The sequence below is a fragment of the Pristiophorus japonicus genome, chromosome 15 (assembly GCF_044704955.1).
Source record: "Pristiophorus japonicus isolate sPriJap1 chromosome 15, sPriJap1.hap1, whole genome shotgun sequence".
Classification (NCBI taxonomy): Eukaryota; Metazoa; Chordata; class Chondrichthyes; family Pristiophoridae; genus Pristiophorus; species Pristiophorus japonicus.
The window spans coordinates 6,004,338-6,026,645 of record NC_091991.1 but is presented as its reverse complement, the minus strand read 5'-3'; the positions used below and the strand labels follow the sequence as shown (position 1 = coordinate 6,026,645).

General features: G+C 45.2%; 1 protein-coding gene across 7 annotated transcripts in view; it reads left to right on the top strand.

Annotated features, from left to right (window-relative positions):
• The window catches only part of osbpl8 (oxysterol binding protein-like 8), a 207,063-nt gene that overhangs the window by 84,134 nt on the left and 100,621 nt on the right, over positions 1 to 22,308 (top strand). For 6 of the 7 annotated variants that reach the window (XM_070900103.1, XM_070900100.1, XM_070900099.1 and 3 more), the window contains 2 exons: positions 7,761 to 7,797; positions 17,404 to 17,541. In XM_070900103.1, the coding sequence (XP_070756204.1) occupies positions 17,451 to 17,541 (91 nt within the window). In that variant the 5' untranslated portion in view covers positions 7,761 to 7,797; positions 17,404 to 17,450. The remainder of the gene's footprint in view (positions 1 to 7,760; positions 7,798 to 17,403; positions 17,542 to 22,308) is intronic. The other variant, XM_070900102.1, reaches the window with a different exon arrangement.

Below are 22,308 nucleotides of genomic sequence, written 5' to 3'. Positions count from 1 at the left end.
ATGGCCAATCCCCATAACGAAAACGTCCCGCAAAGCCTCATCAAGGTGTGCCCCAAAATCACACGGCGCCGCGAGTCTCCTGAGGTCCGCAGCATATTTAGTGACATCCTGGCCCTTGGGCCTGCAGTGATGTAGAATTTGTATCTGGCAGTGAGGATGCTCACCTTCGGTTTCAGTTGGTCACGAATGAGTGCGACCAGCTCCTCGTATGACTTGTCCCTGGCGCTCCCGGGTGCCGGCAAATCCCTGACGAGACAGTAAACCTCATTGCCACAACTGGAAAGCAATAGCGCCTTACGCTTCCCTCTCAGTGCGTTCGTGTCCTCCGTCAGGTTTGCTGTGAAGTAGTACTCGAGCCTTTCCGTAAAGGCCTCCCAATCATTGCCCATCGTAAAAACCTTTAGTGAGCCCAGAGTAGCCATGGTTGGGTGGAGTTCGTCTGCTTCCTTGTCGCCAATGTGGTGTATGTAGCACACAAATCACTGACTCCACACGGTCTGGTGTTGATCTAACTGCTGTGACCGTAGTCCTTTATTGAACAGCTCCAGAGTGCTCCACAGGTGTGGTGGGCAGCCTTTTATACTGCCTCGTGCAGGTACTTTCAGGTCTCCCACTACAGCGCCCTCTGTAGTGCACCATTTTACTTATCATACATTTAATGTACCAGCACAATACACAACACTTTGCAGCAAGCATTTTTCATCCACTGCTTACACCAAGCACATATCCTATATTCATTCGTTAGTTTCGTTTGGAGGTGAAATTGACGCTTGATATGACCAGGAACTAGGGGTCAGATGAGCAGCTCGGCTGCAGCTATGGAAACTCGCAGGGCGTGGAGGACCAGAAAAGGCTGCTCCCTAATTGGTGGATTTAGACCAATCTCGGAACACTATTTTTTGCATATCAGTATTTCAGCTCGGCAAGCGTAAAGGGCTGAACATGCCCAGTGTTCAAACATCGGAGTGGCTGGGAAGGAGGTGAAGGATAGGAGTGCAATCGACACTCAGTGGGTTTTCTGTGATTATTCCTGATTGGATCAGGCACCATGTGTAACATAGGCATGTCAATTCAACTGTATTTAGATGGCACCTTTAACATAATAAAACGTCCCAAGACGCTTCGCAGGAGTGCTACAAGACACAAAATTTGACGCCGATGGGTGAGGCCATGGAGGGATTTGAAAACAAGGATGAGAATTTTGAAATTGAGGCCTTGCTTAACCGGGAGCCAATGGCGATGGGTGAGCGGGACTTGGTGTGAGTTAGGACATGGACAATGGAGTTTTGGATCACCAAGTTTACGAAGGGCGGAATGTGGGAGGCAAGCCCAGGAGTGTGTTGGAATCGTAAAGGCATGGATGAGGGTTTCAGCAGTGGCTGAGCTGAGGCAAGGGCGCAAACGGGCGATGTTACGGAGCTGGAAATAGGTGGTCTTACAGATGCTGCGGATATGTTGCCAGAAGCTCATTTCAGGGTCAAGTATGACACCAAGGTTGCGAACAGTGTGGTTCAGCTTCAGACAGGAGACGGATGGAGTCACTGGCTCGGGATCGGAATTTGTGGCGAGGACCGAAAACAATGGCTTTAGTCTTCCCAATATTTAATTGTAGAAAATTTCAGCTCATCCAGATGTGGATGTCGGACAAGCGGTTTGACAATTTAAAGACCGTGGAGGGGTCGAGACAAGTGGTGGTGAGGTAGAGCTGGGTGTTGTCAGTGTACATGTGGAAACTGACGCTGTGTTTCCAGATGATGTCGCCAAGGGGACAGGATGTAGATGAGAAATAGGAGGGGGCCAAGGATAGATCCTGGGGGGACACCAGAGGTAACGATGTGGGAACGGGAAGAGAAGCCGTTGTCGGAGATTCTCTGGCTACGATTAGATGGATAAGAATGGAACCAGGCGAGTGCAGTCCCACCCAGCTGGACGTTGGTGGAGAGGCGTTGGAGAAGGATGGAGTGGTTAACTGTATCAAAGGCTGCCGACAAGTCAAGAAGGACGAGGAGGGATAGTTTACCTTTGTCAGTCACAAAGGATGTCATTTGTGACTTTGATGAGAGCCGTTTTGGAACTGTGGCAGGGGTGGAAACCGAATTGGAGGCATTCAAACATGGCGTTGCGGGAAAGATGGGGCTCGGATTTGTGAGGCGACAACACGCTCAAGCACTTTGGAGAGGAAAGGGAGGGTGGAGATGGGGCGGTTCTTTGCAAGGTCGGAGGGGTCAAGGGTTGGTTTTTTGAACAGAGGGGTGATGGTAGATTTGAGGGAGGGGGGGACAGTACCTGAGAGGGTAAATTAATCTGGGAAATTGCCCTTTGCTCAAGGGAAACTTCACAAGAGATGTATTTTTAGGCCCCACGTTTTGCAGAATGTTGTTTATAGATTCCCTGCACTGTTTTTTCTTTTGATCTTCGGTTATTGGCATCATTTAAAGGGAGAGGAGAGCTTGGGGTCTGGACTGTCCAGAGGAATAGAACTAGATTGTGAAAGTGATCAGCAAGATTGCGGGATCACCAACTATTGAATTACTCTGACAGCAAGACAAACAAATGGGGAAAGTTAAGGGGCGAAGACTAAATTTAGATGCGTAGATGTGAAGTCGTTGAACTCGAGTCACTGGTGGGAACCTGCAATTCGGATGTCATGGGAATCAAACTCGAACCAGTGGAAGTGTCTATAACTTCAAAGCATGCAGAGAATTCTGGCGGGTTAGCAAATACATGTTCAATGAGGAGCTTAACATCCTGTGGTGCCCGTAAGAGCTGAAAATGAGGATAAACCAGACATAGTAAAATAGAAATTGAGGAAAACTGGAATTGCTGGAAAGACTCATCTCATTTTATTTTGGTTTAAATATTCAAGTACATTTTTGTCTTGGGTGTTTCAACCAACACATCCTCATCAACTGTTGCCTAACCCCTCGAGCTCTGTGATAATATTGCTTCCTGACTTGAGCCCTGACACACTCAGCTGATTTTAAACCTCCTTTCCTTGCATCTGTCCTGCTTGGGCTATACAGGTATCTGATCTTACTGCAGCAATGGGAGCTCAGAGCCCAGGCAGAGGGAAAGTTGCTATTTAAATATTGTAGTGCTGGAGGAACCGAAATAAAAACAGAAAATGCTGCAAACACTCAGCAGTTCAGGCAGCATCTGTGGAGAGAGAAACCGAGTAGTCAGAACTGGAAAATGTTCGAGATGTAAGAGGTTTTAAGCAGGGAAAGGGGCAGGGGCAGAACAAACCAAAGGGAGGTTCGGTGATCAGGTGGAAGATCGGAAAGATTAAATGACAAAAGGGATGATGGGGCAAGGCAAAAAGAGGGTGGTAATGGGACAAGTGAAAAAACAAAGGATGGGTCCAGAGGAGGTGTAAATGGGAATAGCAGAATCAGTCCAGAAAAAATGGGGGCAGCGGGTATTTGTTGAGCTCAATGTTGAGTCTGGAAGGCTGAAAAGTGCCTAATCGAAAGATGAGGCGGTGTTCCTCAAGCTTGCGTTGAGTTTCATTGGAGCACTGAAGGAGGATGGAGCGGAGAACTAAAGCGGAAATTGACCGGAAGTTCGGGGTCACGCTTGCAGACTGAAAGTCGATGTTCCATAAAGCGGTCACCCAATCTACGTTTGATCTCCCCAATCTAGAGGAGACCGCATCATGAACAGCGAATACAGCATCTGATCCCGGTACCAGGGCAGCCTGAGGAAAAGTGTTTTGAGGCCCTCAAAACTGTCATTAAGCTCATGGTCTACAGGGCTGTAGTAATACCCGCCCTCCTGTATGGCTCAGAAACATGGACCATGTACAGCAGACACCTCAAGTTGTTGGAGAAATACCACCAACGATGTCTCCGCAAGATCCTACAAATTCCCTGGGAGGACAGATGCACCACCGTTGGCGTCCTCGACCAGGCCAACATCCCCAGCATTGAAGCACTGACCACACTTGATCAGCTCCGCTGGGCAGGCCACATTGTCCGCATGCAAGACGCGAGACTCCCAAAGCAAGCGCTCTACTTGGAACTCCTTCGCAGCAAACGAGCCAAAAGTGGGTAGCAGAAACATTAGAAGGACAACCTCAAAGCCTCCCTGATAAAGTGCAACATCCCCACTGACACCTGGGAGTCCCTGGCCAAAGACTGCCCGAAGTGGAGGAAGAGCATCCGGGAGGGCGCTGAGCACCTCGAGTCTCATTGCCGAGAGCATGCAGAAATCAAGCGCAGGCAGCGGAAGGAGTGTGCGGCAAACCAGTCCCACCCACCCTTCCCCTCAACGACTATCTATCCCACCAGTGACAGAGACTGTGGTTCTCGTATTGGACTGTTCAGCCACCTAAGAACTCATGCTAAGAGTGGAAGCAAGTCTTCCTAGATTCCGAGGGACTGCCTATAATGATGATATGGTCCACCATCTTTGGGGCAATTTTGCTGTAACAGGGAAATCAACCAGAAGAGAAGCTCAACTTTCAGTCCCAAACAAATCTAGTCATACTTAATCTCCCAAGGAATGCTTCAGTTCTGTGGTACTGGCGTTGAATTTTGACTTGCTTGAACTGTGGAGGGCCGTTGCTATCACCATTTACACTCCAATATTCCTGAAAGAGGTAGACAGGAATCCAACTTTACTGAAGCCCACTGAATTAAGAATGATGAATAGACGGTGACTATTTAAGATAGTCTGTAATTGAATCACGAAAGAGGTGTAGCAGGTTAACCCAAAGAAGTAAAGAATTTGCAGTTCTGACCTTAAATGTGAACTCTGTTCTCTCTCCATGGGTGCTGCCTAACCCGCTGAGTATTTCCAGCATTTTCTGTTTTTTTTCTCTCTCTGATTTCCAGCCTCCGCAGCATCTTTCGTTTGTTGCAGCATTTATATTGTCTTTCACAACCATTGGATGTCCCAAGGCGCTTCACATCTAATGAAGTGCAATCATTGTTGTAATACAGGGCAACGCAGCAGATTTACAATCTATATTAGCGACTTGGAAGAAGGGACTGAGTGTAACATAGACAAGTTTGCTGACGATACAAACATGGGAGGAAAAGCAATGTGTGAGGAGGACACAAAAAATCTGCAAAAGGACACAGACAGGCTGAGTGAGTGGGCAAAAATTTGGCGCATGGAGTATAATGTTGGAAAGTGTGAGGTCATGCACTTTGGCAGAAAAAAAAAATCAAAGAGCAAATTATTATTTAAATGGAGAAAGATTGCAAAGTGCCGCAGTACAGTGGGACTTGGGGGTACTTGTGCATGAAACTCAAAAGGATAGTATGCAGGTACAGCAAGTGATCAGGAAGGCCAATCTTGGCCTTTAATGCAAAGGGGATGGAGTATAAAAGCAGGGAAGTCTTGCTACAGTTTTCCAGGGTATTGGTGAGGCCACACCTGGAATACTGCGTGCAGTTTTGGTTTCCATATTTACGAAAGGATATACTTGCTTTGGAGGCAGTTCAGAGAAGGTTCACTCGGTTAATTCCGGGGATGAGGGGGTTGACTTATGAGGAAAGGTTGAGAATTGGAATTCAGAAGAATGAGAGGTGATCTTATCGAAACACATCAGATTGTGAGGGGGCTTGACAAGGTGGATGTTTCCATTGATGGGGGAGACTAGAACTAGAGGGCATGACCTTAGAATAGGGGGCTGCCCATTTAAAACAGAGATGAGGAGGAATTTCTTCTGAGGGTTGAAAATCTGTGGAATTCACTGCCTCAGCGAGCTGTGGAAGCTGGGTCATTGAATAAATTTAAGACAGAAATAGACAGTTTCTTGAACAATAAGGAAATAAGGGGCTATGGGGAGCGGGCAGGGAAGTGGACCTGAGTCCATGATCAGATCAGCCATGATCTTATTAAATGGTGGAGCAGCCTCGAGGGGCCGTATGGCCTACTCCTTTTCCTATTTCTTATGTACTTATGTTCTTATGATTTGTGCACATGCAGGTCCGACAGACAGCAATGAGATAATGATCAGATAATGTGATTTTGCTGGTGTTGGTTGAGCGATAAATGTTGGTCATGACAATGGGAGAACTCTCCTCCATGCAAAACAAGTTTTCAGTGTCTACGCTTGCTGTTAATTTAACAATGACCTCTCTTTTCTGCTGCCAAATCTGGTTGTACTGGTTTGAGGGCGAGAATCCGTTCACTTGGAACAGGTGTTCTAGAGCTATCTGTGCATCCTTTGCTTCACGTATTATTGATATATCACATTTGATCAGTCTGAATTGGGCGTAGCTATATGATTCAGCATTGCTTGTTAGAAGTTAGGACATGTGCTCTTGTTGAAGTACTTAATGAAGTTTGTGCAAGCTATTTCTTGCATCTGCTGTTCATCATAAATTTGATATGGGATTGGATTTCCTGTGAACAGGAAGTTACACCTGGAGTTACTCCCAATTGTGTGGCCATTTTACTAATGTTCATTACACACACATCTCCTGCAAATCTGATTAACATAAAAATGGGCATAAACGAGCGGAAATCAGTGTAAAGAATCGGGGCCCAAGGAAAGCACTGAATTTGAGTATGAGAATTAGATATCATGCTTATTACGCACAGCATGATTAAGAACATGCAATCGTGGAAGCTTTTGAATGACGTGATTTGTACTGATCCCATAAAACTGCATTCAAAGAAACAGAAAATACAGTCTCTGGGGATAAGCAGGAAAAAAACTCAATCGCAATAAAACCGCAGAAAAAAAGCTTTCTTGCTCTACCTGAAATTGTGGGCTTAATTTTACATCCGTTTTGATCAAGCGAAGTTGCAGGAAATTTGTGTGCACAGCCCTTAAGCCTGTCGGCAGAGTCATTATAATGAGCAGGAATCGATAGCTGGACAAGGACATTCGGGCGTAGCACAATTAAGTGCACAACACAGTTCACGACTTCTCTCTCTCTTCCATCTTTCTTCCTCATGCATTCCCCTTTCTAACTTTCCCGGGTATTTACTCTATACCCCGATTTACGTGTGTCTCGGCACAAATACACAGGAAATTCCACCCCGAGCTGTAGCTACTGAATGCGACTAACTGAATAGAGTTCTGGGATAATCAGTTGTCGGAGCAAAACCACTTTAGTGTATCTATCCCTAATTTTATCGTTTTGTCAGAAGTAACAAAAGGGCATTGGTGAGAAGTTTGTCAATGTCCTCCTTGCTCTCCCCTTGGTTCCCAAAGGACTTGAGCTCCATAACTAATGAATAGAGTAGGCACCATTTGAAAATGCAGCCCAATATCTCTTGCTTTAAGTAGGACTAATGGATATTGATTTAACTGTGAAAATCTCCACTGAAACCTTTTTCTTTTACTTAGTTTTACATTGCCTAAATAAGGGTTTCTGAGTGAAAGGGTCTGCACTTGTTTTATCACCTGATTTGTATCCAAGACCGTCGTTAAATAATGCACAGTCCAGGTGAGTATTTAATCAAGTACAACTGCTTTTGGTGTCATTTTAAATTCAGATTCGGGAACACTGACTCCTGGCGCCAGCTCTCCTCATGGTAGACTCCTCCTTGACTGATGAGAAACTGATGTGTCTTTTGTAAGCTCCCTTAGCAGCATTCATGTGCTTGACCTAACAAACTGGATAACATTTTTGCTTTAAAAGTTTTATGCTTTCCGCAATATTGCACATTGTGCTAACCCATTTTACCTTGTTGTGTCCCCTTCCTCCCATGTTTCTTTCTTCACTTATTCTCCTTCCTAACTTTCCCTCTGGTGGACCTTGCTGCTGCCCATTGTGTATGTTGCATTGCACCAACAGCATCATGGAGAGATCAGAGACTTACAAGGATTATCAAGTAAGTCACTTTCATTTTGTGAAACCACTTCTGTGGAGCATTGCTGGGACTTTTGGGAGGATAGAGTGGCGGGGGTAGGGGGGGGGGTGAGTTTCCAATGTACAGCTGGAAATAGAAACTGCACCTTGATCAGGACAACGTGCCTTGACTTTGAAATTACTGCTGAAAAGTATTGGATAATTACATTTGGTCCACACAAAACACCGTGCATCTAAAAAAAAATTGTCTGAAATATTTTGATGATGTAGTGCAGGGCATGAATGAAAATATTATCGTAAAATAATTCAACCTAAAAATTGTGTTCAGCATTGCATATTTGGTATTTACACTGTCTGCATTATTCCTGGAGTTTTAATGGTTATCAGCTAGCACAGGGTATTCCTGGATCAGCAAACGTGATACAGGCTGGGTTTTATATTTAATTTCCTGACATCTCTTCCGTCCAAATTTACAAACCAAAAAATATATATATGTGCAGGATACATAATTGGGATTTTGAATATATTTTTGACCTGGGATAGTGTTCTATGTCTATGTAATTTATTCTGTCTGTTCTATGCTGGATGTTTCAAGTGCTTCATTTGCTGCAGGGTACTTGTTCACGCATGGTAAAATTTGTGCTTCAGACTGTCACTGAGTAAATTGGGACGTGAATGCATTAGGTTGTGAATCTTGCTCGCAAAATCCACGAAGCAGATGGATGTGCCAAAAAGCAGAAGAGATAAAATGTACCAGTGACTTCCTCCTTGCTGTTATCCTTTCATGAATCTGAACTTTGGTCATTTATTCTGCATTGTCGCCGCACCACTGGATGTATGATCTGGGGTAGACACATGGTGGGTGACGTTTTTGAATTCTGTGCATGTCGATGTCGGGTGACTGGGTCGCGCTGATCCAGAAGTATCCTTCACCTGCAAAAGTTACGCACACGTGTTGGTTTCTCAGTTCGTTGAACGCATCTGAAAATATGTTCCGTGTTTCTCGCGTGAAGTGGCGTCGGGCTTTTACTGTGGAAAATGGTCATGGTGGATACCCGTGCTACCTTTTATCACAGCCCATTGCTGCCTAGTTCAGCTTCTCCGTCTGGAGTCTTAAACAGTCAAGCCTGTGAATAATTACTTTCACTGTCCTTTGAGCCAGCCGTATTTGTGGAGGTGATGACGGAAGGGGCAGGGGAGAGGGGTTTAAGTTGGTGGTTGATAGCGGCGAAGGAAGCCTGGGCTTATCTTTGCTCTCCAGGATGAAGCTGGAGTAGTGGGTGGTTTTGGCAGAGGAGGAAGAGGTACAATGTGCTCCAGCCAGATCTGGTTATCAATGGCTCAACCAGTTGTGCATCAGTTACACTTCAGTCTGTGCTCTTGGGTATGAGGGTGTGAAAATGGGGGGCCATTCTAGGGGGAGTAATGTGAATGTAAGATTTTGTTGGAGATAAGTGTAACGACAGTGGAGGTGAAGCAGTGGTTGAGCAAATTGGCAGTGGCAGTCGTATTGTTGAGTATATCTCGGCAGTCCCTCGTGTCAAGATGATCCACTTCCACACCAAAAAAAATAAGTTCACAGGGGTCCATGAGGTGGAATTCCTTTAATGTGGGGTGGCCGTTGCACACCAGCCACCACCAGTTGTGAGTGGAAGGCTAAATGCTAGGCATTTGGGAGTTTGAAAATGCACCTGGAAGTGACTTGGAGGAGTTTCCCCCTGGGTGGTGCAGAAGGGAGTGAGGCTGGAAGAAGGGGTGGGGCGGGTTTCAGTGCTGAGGGTTACAAGGAAGTGATTGGAGATGGAGTGAGAAGGCAAGGTTGGGAGGTGCCGTGAATATAAGTCGGAAGATTTTATATGGAAGCGGGAGGAAGCTTGGAGAGGACAGGAGAACAATTGGTTCAGAGGCGAGAGGGCAAGGCGAGTTGAGCATGAGATTGAAATCGGCAATGAGGAGTTGTTCAGTGCAGTGACTGAGACAGGACACTGGGCTGAGTGGTTGGTAAACAGCTCAGGTTTTAAAGAGGAGATGAGCAGAGTGGAGCAAGGTGAGGTGCTTGAAGGAGGACTGCGTACCAGAGAAGTGGCGGGAGAGACCAAGGTGTGACTTGGTGGGGGCCATGCCACCATGCACGTTTAGGCGAGGCAAATGGTGGAAAGTTGAGCCAGGTAGGGTGGCTTCAGTGCCGGGCAAGAATGCACCACCTATCAACTGAGGTTCGGTCAGAGCCAGGATTTTAATGAAACCATCCACACTAAGGACCCGAGCGAGAGGAGGATGGTCAGTTTGTAGATGATGCGGGAAGAGGGTTGTCGATTTGTAGTTGATCAAAAAAATGGCAGCGGTATTTAATGAGTACTCTTCAGCTTTGACTAACGAGAAGGATATTGGAGAGGACATGACCAATCCTGAATTGGTTAAGAGCAAGATGAATGATATGATGGATAAAAGGAAAAGTTTATATGTTAGTGAAGTGGGAAGACTAAAGCACCAGGGCTTGACATTACATCCAAGAATCCCGAGGGAGACTTTAGGAAAGCTTTTGACCAGGTACCACAAGAGATTACTGGAGAAGATTAAGGGACGTGGAATTAAGCGGAGGATAGCAAACTGGATTAAAAGGAAGGTGGAAAAAAAAGTAAGGGTTAAAGGCAGTTTATTTTTTGGTTCCATGATGTGGGCGTCGTTGGCAAGGCCGGCATTTATTGCCCATCCCTAATTGTCCCTTGAGAAGGTGGTGGTGAGCCGCCTTCTTGAACCGCTGCAGTCCGTGTGGTGAAGGTGCTCCCACAGTGCTGTTAGGGAGGGAGTTTCAGGATTTTGACCCAGCGACGATGAAGGAACGGCCGATATATTTCCAAGTCAGGATGGTGTGTGACTCGGAATGGGAACGTGGAGGTGATGGTGTTCCCATGCGCCTGCTGCCCTTGTCCTTCTAGGTGGTAGAGGTCGCGGGTTTGGGAGGTGCTGTTGAAGAAGCCTTGGCGCGTTGCTGCAGTGCATCTTGTAGATGGTACACACTGCAGCCACGGTGCGCCGGTGGTGGAGGGAGTGAATGTTGAAGGTGGTGGATGGGGTGCCGATCAAGCGGGCTGCTTTGTCCTGGATGGTGTCGAGCTTCTCGAGTGTTGTTGGAGCTGCACTCATCCAGGCAAGTGGAGAGTATTCCATCACACTCCTGACTTGTGCCTTGTGGATGGTGGGAAGGCTTTGGGGAGTCAGGAGGTGAGACACTCAACGCAGAATACCTAGCCTCTGACCCGCTCTTGTAGTCACAGTATTTATGTGGCTGGTCCAGTTAAGTTTCTGGTCAATGGTGACCCCCAGGATGTTGATGGTGGGGGCTTCGGCGATGGTAATGCTGTTGAAGCAAGCGCTCTACTCTGCAAACGAGCCCCAGGTGGGCAGAGGAAACGTTACAGGGACACCCTCAAAGCCTCCCTGATAAAGTGCAACATCCCCACCGACACCTGGGAGTCCCTGGCCAAAGACCGCCCTAAGTGGAGGAAGAGCATCCGGGAGGGCGCTGAGCACCTCGAGTCTCGGCGCCGAGAGCATGCAGAAATCAAGCGCAGACAGCGGAAGGAGCGTGCGGCAAACCTGTCCCACCCTCCCCTTCCCTCAACGGCTGTCTGTCCCACCTGTGACAGAGTCTGTGGATCTCATATCAGACTGTTCAGTCACCTAAGAACCCATGTTTAGAGTGGAAAGCAAGTCTGTCTTGATTTCGAGGGACTGCCTTTGATGGTGAAGATGAAAATCATGGGGCGATGGTTAGACTCTCGCCAGTTGGAGCTAGTCATTGCCTGGCACTTGTGTGGCGCGACTGTTATTTGCCTCCTCAGCCAAGCCTGAATGTTGTCCAGGCCTTGCTGTTTTCGGGCATGGACTGCTTCAGATTTTCAGTGGTTAGATATGGTTACTGTGAATATCAGTAATTTGGATCGAGGTGTAAAGGCACTGGTGTCAAAATTTACAGATGATACTAAAATAGAAGGTGTTGATTCTTTAGAAGACCAAAGGAAACTGCGAAGGCGTGTTCATGGGAGCAGGCAATGGGCTGTAGATGAATTCAGAGTCAATACATGTGAGGTGATGCATTAAAAGAAAAATTATACTCTGAATGGAAGCAGGCTGTGGAAGAGCAGAGATTTGAGAGTACGGCTGTTTTTGTTTTAAAAGCTTTTAGAATTCTAGGATTGATCTCGAGGTATGAAGATCACAGACCAGAGATAATGATGGGCATATCTGAAAGCTTGACTTCACATAAGAAGACCGCTATTGAGACGTGAGAGGCTATAATGCAGCTCCACTCGGATGCTCCCTGGTATGACGCAAGTCAGATCGAGGAAGGACTGGGAAATAAGTGCATCTTTTTTGGTTAAAACAATGCAGATTCGGTGGCGATACAATAGAATTGTTTAACATTACGAAAGGATGTTGCAGGGAGCAAAGAAACAGCAGTAGTTGAGGGTCAAAATTAGGGGCTATCGATTTATGGAACAGGGAGGGAGACAGCCCTACACAGAGTGTGTGAGGCTGTGGAATTCAGAGTCTTGCTCACCCATCACCCTTGTGCTCGCTGACCTGCAGTGGCTCCTGGTTAAGCAATGCTTCGATTTTAAAATCTCATCCTTATTTTCAAATCCCTCCAGGGCCTCGCCCCTCCCGATCTCTGTAATCTCCTCCAGCCCCACAACCCCCCCGAGATGTCTGCGCTCTCTAATTCTGCCCTCTGGGGAAATATAATTGCTTAACCATCGGTGGCTGTGCCTTCTGTTGCCTGGGCCCTCAGTTCTGGAACTCCCTCCCTAAACCCCTCGACCTCTCTCTTTTTAAGATGCTCCTTAAAACCGACCTCTTTGACCAAGCTTTTGGTCACCTGTGTTAATATCTCCTTGGGTGACTCGATGTCAAAGTTTTTGTCTTGGGATACTCCTGTGAGCGCCTTGGGACGTTTCACTACATTACAGGTGTTGTATAAATACAGGTTATTGAGGCAGAAACTTGATAAACATGCAAGAGTAAATTGGATATGTGCATGAAAGAAATGGGGTTGACAGGATCTGGGAACAGGGTGGATAAATGTGAATAGAAGTGGCAACAGAGGCTGCTTGGGCCAATTGTCCTGTTGTAGTTTCTAAGTAGTGGATGGCAAGGGCCTCATTTGTGAGTGAATGGGCAATCTGGAGGGAAATGTTAAAACACTAAATGCAAGTCTTGCCAATTTGCATTGTTTCTTTTTTGGTGGTGTATTTTTTTTCCACTTGTCGGCAAGAATTTTCACAAGATGGTTCAACATTTGCATGTTTCGCTTTGCATGACTCCTGCTTCTCACGCTGAAAGCAGAGAAAATGTGTTGGCAGAAGCCAAAGTCTCCCGGTTCAACGAACACACAACTGGTAAAAGCAGGAGAGCATGGATATGAGCGGAGGATGAGAACTGACTGAAGGAAATGGAGATCGAGAGCCAAAGACATTTACTTGTAGCTCTCTGGCGCCCTCAAGTGAAAGCTGCAGATCTGCAGTTAAAATCGAAACGGACGGCTTATCCTTTTCTTGTTGGTAGTGAAAGATGTGAACATGAGCAAATATATCTCTTGGGCAAGATTAACTGCCCGAAAGCGAGGTGGGGGCAGACTCAATCCTAGCTTTCATAAGGGACTTGGGTAAGTAGCTGAACAAAAAAACAAGTCTCAGGAGAAAGGGCGGAGGTGTGAGACTAACTTTAAGTGCTTTTGCAGAGAGCTGGCATGGATTGGTCGGGTTGACTGGCCGCCTCCTGTGCTGTAACCATTCTGTGATCTATGATTCTAAGTATTAAAGGGGAATTTTTAAATATTTTAGGTGCCCTGATTTCATTCAGAAGAGAAAATATTAATGAAGCGAAATGTGTTGCCTGTTAATCTTGACAATGTTGGTTTAGGAATTTTTGTTGTTGCAATTGTACAGCATTCACAAACCACATGAAAATGATTAAAGTGGGGATGGTGGAGATTAATTATTGCCTTTAAATTATTCCTGCTGAAGGTCAATGTACATTTCATGGAATGAGTGAGGCAGAGGTATAGTCAAACTTCCTGACCGAGGGTGCAACATTTAATCTGCAACCTGTCTGTTTATTTGGGGAATTGCTGACACAGTTGAGTGATTATTGCCGACACAAACCTTCCCAACCGCTGGGGCAAGTTAACTTGTTCTCCAGCAGAGCTTATTCTGCATTTTAACGTGTAAAAAATACATCAAAGATTTATCTGTGGCTCGTCTCCAATGTCTGCCCTCCGCATTGGTCTGGGGTGGGGAAGCAACTTTTAAAGCCTATTTTCAACCAATTAAAAGAGTATTTTAGGAGTTTGCTCCCGCTATCAATTTACTGTTCGAACCAGCAGGAGGAAAGAAGGCAAGTTTTTAATCCTTATTTTAAATTTTGAAAAAATAACTAGCTGGGAAAAGAATGTGAAGTTTTGTGTCATGTCAAATGGGAAATCAAAAAAGTCTGGGTTTGGGGGTGGGATAGGATGTGATTAAGAATTTAAGCCTTCTCTCTCCGCTACTTAATGTGCTTATTTTAATGGTTTAGTGTTGATATTTTAGTCATAAAACTACTACTGACATTTTGAGCATTTAAAAATGATTGTCATGTTTAGTGTGTGTTTCAGCGTTGCAGTAGAAAAACCGAAAATTCAAAAGTGGTTGCCCAGTGTGTTTGCAGTTTCCCCGGAGCTGCACAGCGCCATGGTGGTAATTCTGCAGTCAGGGTCTGGTTATTGTGAGCATGCATTGCCCGTGCTAATGTCTCCCATAATTGCTGTTGGTGGCAGGGAAGAAAAATAAAGCAAAATGTGATGAAACGGCCCAGCAGCTCACCACTGTCTTAGGAAAGAAAAATTTTAAATAGAAGTGATTATAAGGCAGTGATTTCATTTTAGGATACATAGAATGTGTACGGACATCTAAAGTTTAACTCTTGTGATGTTCTATAGGGGACCATCACATGATTGCTGTTTAATCATTTCATGGGTATTCATTATTCTATATTTTTAAACTGGTCTGTTGAACTTTTTTGGATTAGTTTGAAGATTGTTTTTAAATGTGTGAAAAATTCAGGTCAGAATACCTGAATTTCCATGCCTGTCATCACCTGTCCTTTGACCTAGCCAGACACTGCTTTCAAGGAGTGGTTAGATTGGAATAGAAGCAGTTGAAAAACTCAATGAATAACCGAGCATGTATTCATAAGATAAAATTGAAACCGCACAAGCACTTATGATTTTAAAATGGAACAGAGTGTTTATATGTTTCAAACATTATTGAAATTTCTTTTTTAGATGAGAATGTGATTCATCATAATGCCCTCCTGAAAATAAGCTGAACAGGTTCAGTGAGCAGTCAACCTGTTTAGTTATGTAAAAACATCCTGCAAAATATTAAATATTTAAATATAAGATGATGAGACTGGTGTGCTTAATCAGAGATGCTATTTTTGACAAGTCGACTTGATGTGAATTTGTCTTGGAAACCATCATCATCACAGGCAGTCCCTCGGAATCGAGGAAGACTTGCTTCCACTCCTGAAGTGAGTTCTTTGGTGGCTGACAGTCCAATATGAGAGCCACAGTCTCTGTCACAGGTGGGACGGGGTGGATGGGATTGGTTTGCCGCACGCTCCTTCCGCTGCCTGCGCTTGATTTCTGCATGCTCTCGGCGTTGAGACTCAAGGTGCTCAGCGTCCTCCCGGATGCACTTTCGACACTTAGGGCGGTCTTTGGCCAGGGACTCCCAGGTGTCAGTGGGGATGCCGCACTTGATCAGGGAGGCCTTGAGGATGTCCTTGTAACGTTTTCGCTGCCCATCTTTGGCTCGTTTGCCGTGAAGGAACTCTGCATAGAGCACTTGCTTTGGGAGTCTCGTGCCTGGCATGCAAACTATGTGGCCTGCCCAGCGGAGCTGATCGAGTGCAGTCAGTGCTTCAATGCTGGGGATGTTAGCCTGGACGAGGACCCCGATGGTGGTGCGCCTGTCCTCTCGGGATTTGTAGGATCTTGCAGAGACATTGTTGGTGATATATCTCCAGCAACTTGAGGTGTCTACTGTACATGGTCCATGCCTCTGAACCATACAGGAGGGCAGGTATTACTACTGCCCTGTAGACCATGAGCTTGGTGGTAGATTTGAGGGCCTGGTCTTCGAACACACTTTTCCTCAGGCGTCACTAGTGCACTGGAGGTGCTGTTGAATCTCCTCATCAATATCTGCTTTTGTTGATAGGTTCTGAGGCAAGGGAAATGGTCCTCATTGACGAGGGCTGCGCCGTGGATCTTGATGACTGGTCATCAAGCCATCTTGGAAACTACTTTGAGCAAGATAACTTTTTATTTTAAAAAACTGTTTAGAAACATTTCTAGTCTTTCGGGTAAGAATTGTTCTGTGGGCCTATTGGAATATTGAAAGGCACAGAAGAAAACTTAGCTGAAGAAAAAGGTGACAAATGTTGGAGCTTCCAGTGGCTGCATTGGTTGAAGTTGTGACTGGCTTAGCTGGACAAGCCAAGAAGATGCGAGTTTCAATCTCCTGTCTGCTTATTTACTTGACTCGGTGGTAGGGAGTGGTAGACAATGCTTCAAGGGGAGCTCAACCTGCAATAAATTCAAAGTTTTCAAGATGTGATCTTGATCCAAAATCTAATTTGGGGGAAAAAAAATGCAACTTTATCATTTAAACCATTTTAGCAATACTGTAGATAACCAACTGTAACCTTGGTCATCCAAAACTCTGCTGCCTGTGTCCTTACTTGCACCAAGTCCCGCTCACCCATCACCCCTGTGCTCGCTGACCTACATCGGCCCCTCAGTCCGGCAATGCCTCGATTTTCAAAACGCTTATCCTTGGGTTCATATCCCTCCACGGCCTCACCCCGCCCCATCTCTGTAATCTCCTCAGCTCCACAACCCTCTGAGATAACTATGCTCCTCAAATTCTGGCCTCTTGAGCATCCCCAATTTTAATTGCTCCACCATTGGTAGCTGTGCCTTCAGCTATCTAGGCCTCAAGCTGTGGAATTCCCTCCCTAAACCTCTCATCTTTTAAGACACTCCTTGAAACCTACATCTTTGACCAACCTGCCCTAATATCTCCTTGTGTGGCTCGGTGTCACATTTTGTTTTATAATGCTCCTGTGAAGCGTCTTGAGACATTATACTACGTTAAAGCCTCTATATAAATAAAAGTTGTTATAGTAATATAAATTTATATAGTTAGGAAAATATAAACACTGCATATAGTGTCCTGAAATTTCCATGTCGGTTCTGATGTGGATCTGGCTTGCAGTAGCCAGTTAATTTATTGGATATACATGTCCATGTGATGGAGGAAACTGCATTTATAGTGCAGTATCATGATCAGATTTATTTTGGTACTGTTAAACTCATAATTGATTATCATCTGTGAGTTCGTGGCAACATTGGAGTGCATTCATTTTGCCTTGCTCAATAGCAAAATGTGGTAAACGATATTAGTTTTGAAATAGGTGTCTAACTGAAACTTTCCTGCTTTTCTCAGTTTTATCTGTGAAGAGAAAACCTTCAGCCAAACGAGGTCACTAACTGGCTGACTTTTTTTGCCCTTGATAGCCTCGGTAGCAAACAGTGATGACCATCAGCCGGTGACTCCAGGAAAAATGAGTCTGCGCCAGGGAAGGGAAACGTTACATCCTCAAGGCAAAGAGTTGGTCCATTCATTGATCAGCCCAGGAATCAGCAGCAACCATGGTAAGGATGGCTGTAAATTTATGCAGTTTGATAGTACGGCTATTGGTCTGACAACTAACATCCCTGTTAATCGCCATACCTAATTGGGTTGCTTACAAATGAAGGGATATCCAAGCAAACCTATCTCTGATTAGTTGTGCTTATAAGGGTTGTCATTATTGATTTCATCACTTCGATGAGTTGATCTCCCATGGGATTTATCGAGGACGGAGGGGGCAACGTTATACCAAACAAAAGACGTCTTTGTCTTCTCCACGGGTGTCTGTTCTCATCATTGCTGTTTGTCTTATTTTGCCATACAAGTCGTTTTGAAATGGTGCCGTGTTCTTCATCAAAATATAATGTCTTTGCGCAAAAATAGAATTTGCTCTGTGAAAATTGGCTGCCGTGTTTCCTACATTATAACCGTGACTTCAGTTCAAAAGTGCTTAATTGGACATGAAGCGCTTTGGGGATGGCCTGATGTGGGAAAAGGTGATGGATAAATGCAAGTTCTTTTTTTTGACGACATATCTGATTTGTTTGAGAGTGTGTGTGTTGCCACCTGGAATTTTATTTTTTGAAGAAGGGAGCAGCTTGTGTAGAAAGAAGAAAAAGTCAGGCTTGATGGCACATACACAGTTGTGCCAAATTTGTGAAGGTTTATTAAAAATTAAAATTCAAAAATTTGACACTAAACTCCCAAAACAAGCGCTCTACTAGGACACAGCAAGCAGGTCCCAAGTGGGCAGAGGAAACGCTTCAAGGACAACCTCAAAGCCTCCTTGAAGTGTAACATCCCCACCGACACCTGGGAGTCTCTGGCCCCAAGACCGCTCAAAGTGGAGGAGAAGCATCCGGGAAGGCGCCGAACGCCTTGAGTCTCTTCGCCGGGAGCAGGTGGAAGCCAAGCGGAAGGAGCACACGACGACCCGAGCGCCCCACTTCACCCATCCCTCCAACCACCGTCTGCCCCACCTGTGTCAGAGACTGAAGGTCCCGCATTGGACTCTTCAGTCACCTGAGAACTCAGTTAGTGTGGAAGCAAGTCATCCTCGACTCCGAGGGACTGCTTAAGAAGATTAAAAATTGTTAGATTCTACAGATGAAACGTGAAGTAGCTGGATTAAAGTGGTAACAATGGAGGACGGAAGCAAAGAAAAAGAAATGGTGCAGTCTGTGAGTGTTCATGCTTGGACAGAGAATAGGGCTACTAGCTGTGGACAGGCAAGCTGGGATTGCTCTTTAGAGCAGAGAAGGTTAAGGGGAGATTTGGAAGAAGTGTTGAAAAGTGAGGTTTTCACAGCATAAATAAGGAGAAACTATTTTCACTGACAAGAGTTGGTAAGCAGAAGACACAGATTTAAAATACTTGGCAAAAGAATAAGGGCAGGGGAGAGATGAGGAGAAATGTTCTTACTCATAAAAGCAAGGAAGTCTTGCTACAGCTGTACAAGGTATTGTTGAGGTCACACCTGGAATACTGCGTACAGTTTGATTTCTATATTTACGAAAGGATATACTTGCTTTGGAGGCAGTTCAGAGAAGGGTTCACTCGGTTGATTCAGGGGATGAGGGGGTTGACTTATGAGGATAGGTTGAGTAGGTTGGGTCTCTACTCATTGGAATTCAGAAGAATGAGGTGATCTTATCGAAACGTATAAGATTATGAGGAGGCTTAACGGGGTGGATGCAGAGAGGAGGTTTCCACTAATGGGGGAGACTAGAACTTAGGGGACATGATCTTAGAATAAGGGGCCACCCATTCACAACAGAGATGAAGAGGAATTTCTTCTCTCAAGTGTTGTAAATCTGTGGAATTTGCTGTCTTGGAAACTGGGACATTGAATAAATTTAAGACAGAAACAGACAGTTTCTTGAGTAGGGATTATGGGGAGCAGGCAGGGAAGTGGACCTGAGTCAGTGATCAGATCAGCCATGATCATATTGAATGGCAGAGCAGGCTCGAGGGGCCATATGGCCTACTCCTGCTCCTATTTCTTATGTTCTTATGTTATGATCTGGAATGCACTGCCTGAAAGAGTGATGGAAGTACATTCAATTGTAACTTTCACAAGGGAATTGGAGACAGACAAGAAAAGGAAAAATTTGCAGAGCTATAGTGAGAAGGACAGCAAGGACTAATTGGATCGCTTTTTCAATGAGCCGGCACAGGCACGATGGGCCAAATGATTGTCTGCTGTGCTGTTTGATTCTCAAGCTGCATGTGTTCAGTTCTACCTGACGATAAGGAAACGGGCGGCAGAGCCCTGGTGATGAGCTGAAGAAAATTGAGTCCCAGGTTTTGAAACGCTCCATCATCATCATAGGCAGTCCCTTGTATCGAGGACAACTTGCTTCCACGCCAAAAAGGGATGTGTTCACAGGTGTTTCAATGAAGGACCTAATATTCCAGATCCTGACCTACATCCTGAAGGGTAGAAGATGCCCGTGTGTGGATTTTTTTAACGTGGTGACCGTTGCACACCAGCCACCACACGGGTTTGACAGAGCTAGGTCTTGGTCCAGTGGCAAGGGTTAACCAGGACAACTGGAGACCAGCTCTGCTGCACGGACCCAGTGAGCACACATATCGCAGTGTGGGCTGGGCCCGTGCTGCCCCTGGGCCCTCGGCTCTTCTGGGCCCAGAACTCACGCCTCTCCTGGGCCCTGATCACGTCCCTCGACAGTCTCTCGCTGCTCCTGCTGTACCTGCCCACACTCCAATCAGTGACCTGGACCTTGATGACGTCACTCTTGGCTGCCATTGCCCTCCTGCACCAGCTCGCGTTGCTCCCTGGAGTAGGATGCCTTCATGCCGCTCCTTTTATGGCCCCGACCTGCCGCTGGTGTACTCTCGCAGGTCGAAGCCTCCAAACAAATAGGTCTCTGGGAAAGGCAGTAGTGTATGAATGTGCAACACCAGACAGGTAGTTTTGTTCGTATGTTCAGTAATTTTGCAGGGAAATGGCTTAATGTTTTGTTATGAATGTTTATACATATATGTAATCAGCTGGCTGAGAAACCTAGCTGGAGCGATTTATAAAAAAAAATTAAGATTGCTTGAAATTGAAGCCTTTCAAGTGGCTATTTTTCCAAGTGATCTTTGATCTATACTTCAGTGCCTCAGTATGACTAAGTTGTTGATTTGAGCCAGAGAAGTGCGACTCGTGACTTTCTGCCATGGCCTGATTTTAATGTACCACTCTAGACCTTTAGTATTTGCCAATTTGTACATAATCCTTTAATTATGTTCCTGCTGGCGAATTGGGAATTGCTTAAAAATTAGATCATTCGGTCCTAACTCGATTACACTTCTGATTTTTTATCTGCAAAAATGTATCTCTTTTCAGCTAATATTTTTGTTTCCGTCACTGATGTTTCAGGCTTTACAGTTAGCGTGAATTTGTTTTTTGTAACGAGGTGATAGTTCGGATATGGTAGCATTTGTTGCAGTTACTGCAGAGATAAAATAAGTTATGTCGCTGTCGGCTCAAGTATAATTTGTCAAAGGCAAGAAACATAGAAACATAGAAAATAGGTGCAGGAGTAGGTGCCCTTCGAGCCTGCACCACCATTCAATATGATCATGGTTGATCATGCAACTTCAGTACCCCATTCCTGCTTTCTTTCCATACCCCTTGATCCCTTTAGCCATAAGGGCCACATCGAACTCCCTTTTGAATATATCGAACGAACTGGACTCAACAACTTTCTGTGGTAGAGAATTCCACAGGTTCACAATTGTCTGGGTGAAAATGTTTCTCCTCATCTCGGTCCTCGATGGCTTACTCCTTATCCTAAGACTGTGAATTGAGAAATGTTATACGTTATTGACACATTTTTAAAGTTAATTGAATAACGGCGTTAATTAGTCGTCATTATAACAAAGGATCTTCTGGGGAAGAGTGATCATAATGGCCCTGAACTTCCGATGTCCCGGGTCCGTACGAAGTTTCATCGGAAAAGCCAGGTTTCAACCTGTGCATGCGCTGCAAACAGGCATTTCCAATCTGCCAATCTGTCAAGTTTCTGGCTTGACAGATCTCGCGCATATCGAGAGCGAGGACACTTGCAGGGCAAGATTTCCAATGTTTACGAATATCTTGCCCAGCAAATATCCTCAAAAATCTTGCGCCTGAAAAAGCTGGTGTATAGCCTACTTTAACAGGCGCAAGTGTTTAAAAATACATAAAAACATGAAAATTAAATAAAATAAACACATCTGAAAACATACTTTATTGTTAAAAACCCTCCCCACGACGGTAAGTTTATTTTAAGGCACCTTTTTTTAAAAAAAAGTCGGTAAAATATTCTTTATAAAAACTTTAATTTACATGATTCTTAAACATGTCGTGTATTTTTCTCTTTTATTTGTGTTTGCGGGGGTGGGGCGGTTCTCATTCATAATGGGAACCCCAACTTGCGGAGTTCCCATTGTTATGAATGAGAACATACTGTACCTTGATTGGCGAACCAGAGCCATGTGACTACAGCTCCAGCCCTGCGCACGTCCTGACGTGCACGCGCTCCGATGCGTAGGAGTGAAGGCCTCAGGCTCGGGAGTTCGAGCGGGCGCGGCAGCAACAGGTAAGTGCGCAGTTTTTTAACCTTTTTTCTTCAGTTTGCCCACGGGAAGACCTCGATCGGTATTTCAGGCCAACTATGATAGAATTTCATATTGAGCTCGAGAGTGATGTGGTTAAATCCGAAAATACGATCTTAAATTTAAACGGTGCCAAATGACGTAGGTATGAGGGGTGAGTTGGCTCAGGTAGATTGGGAAAT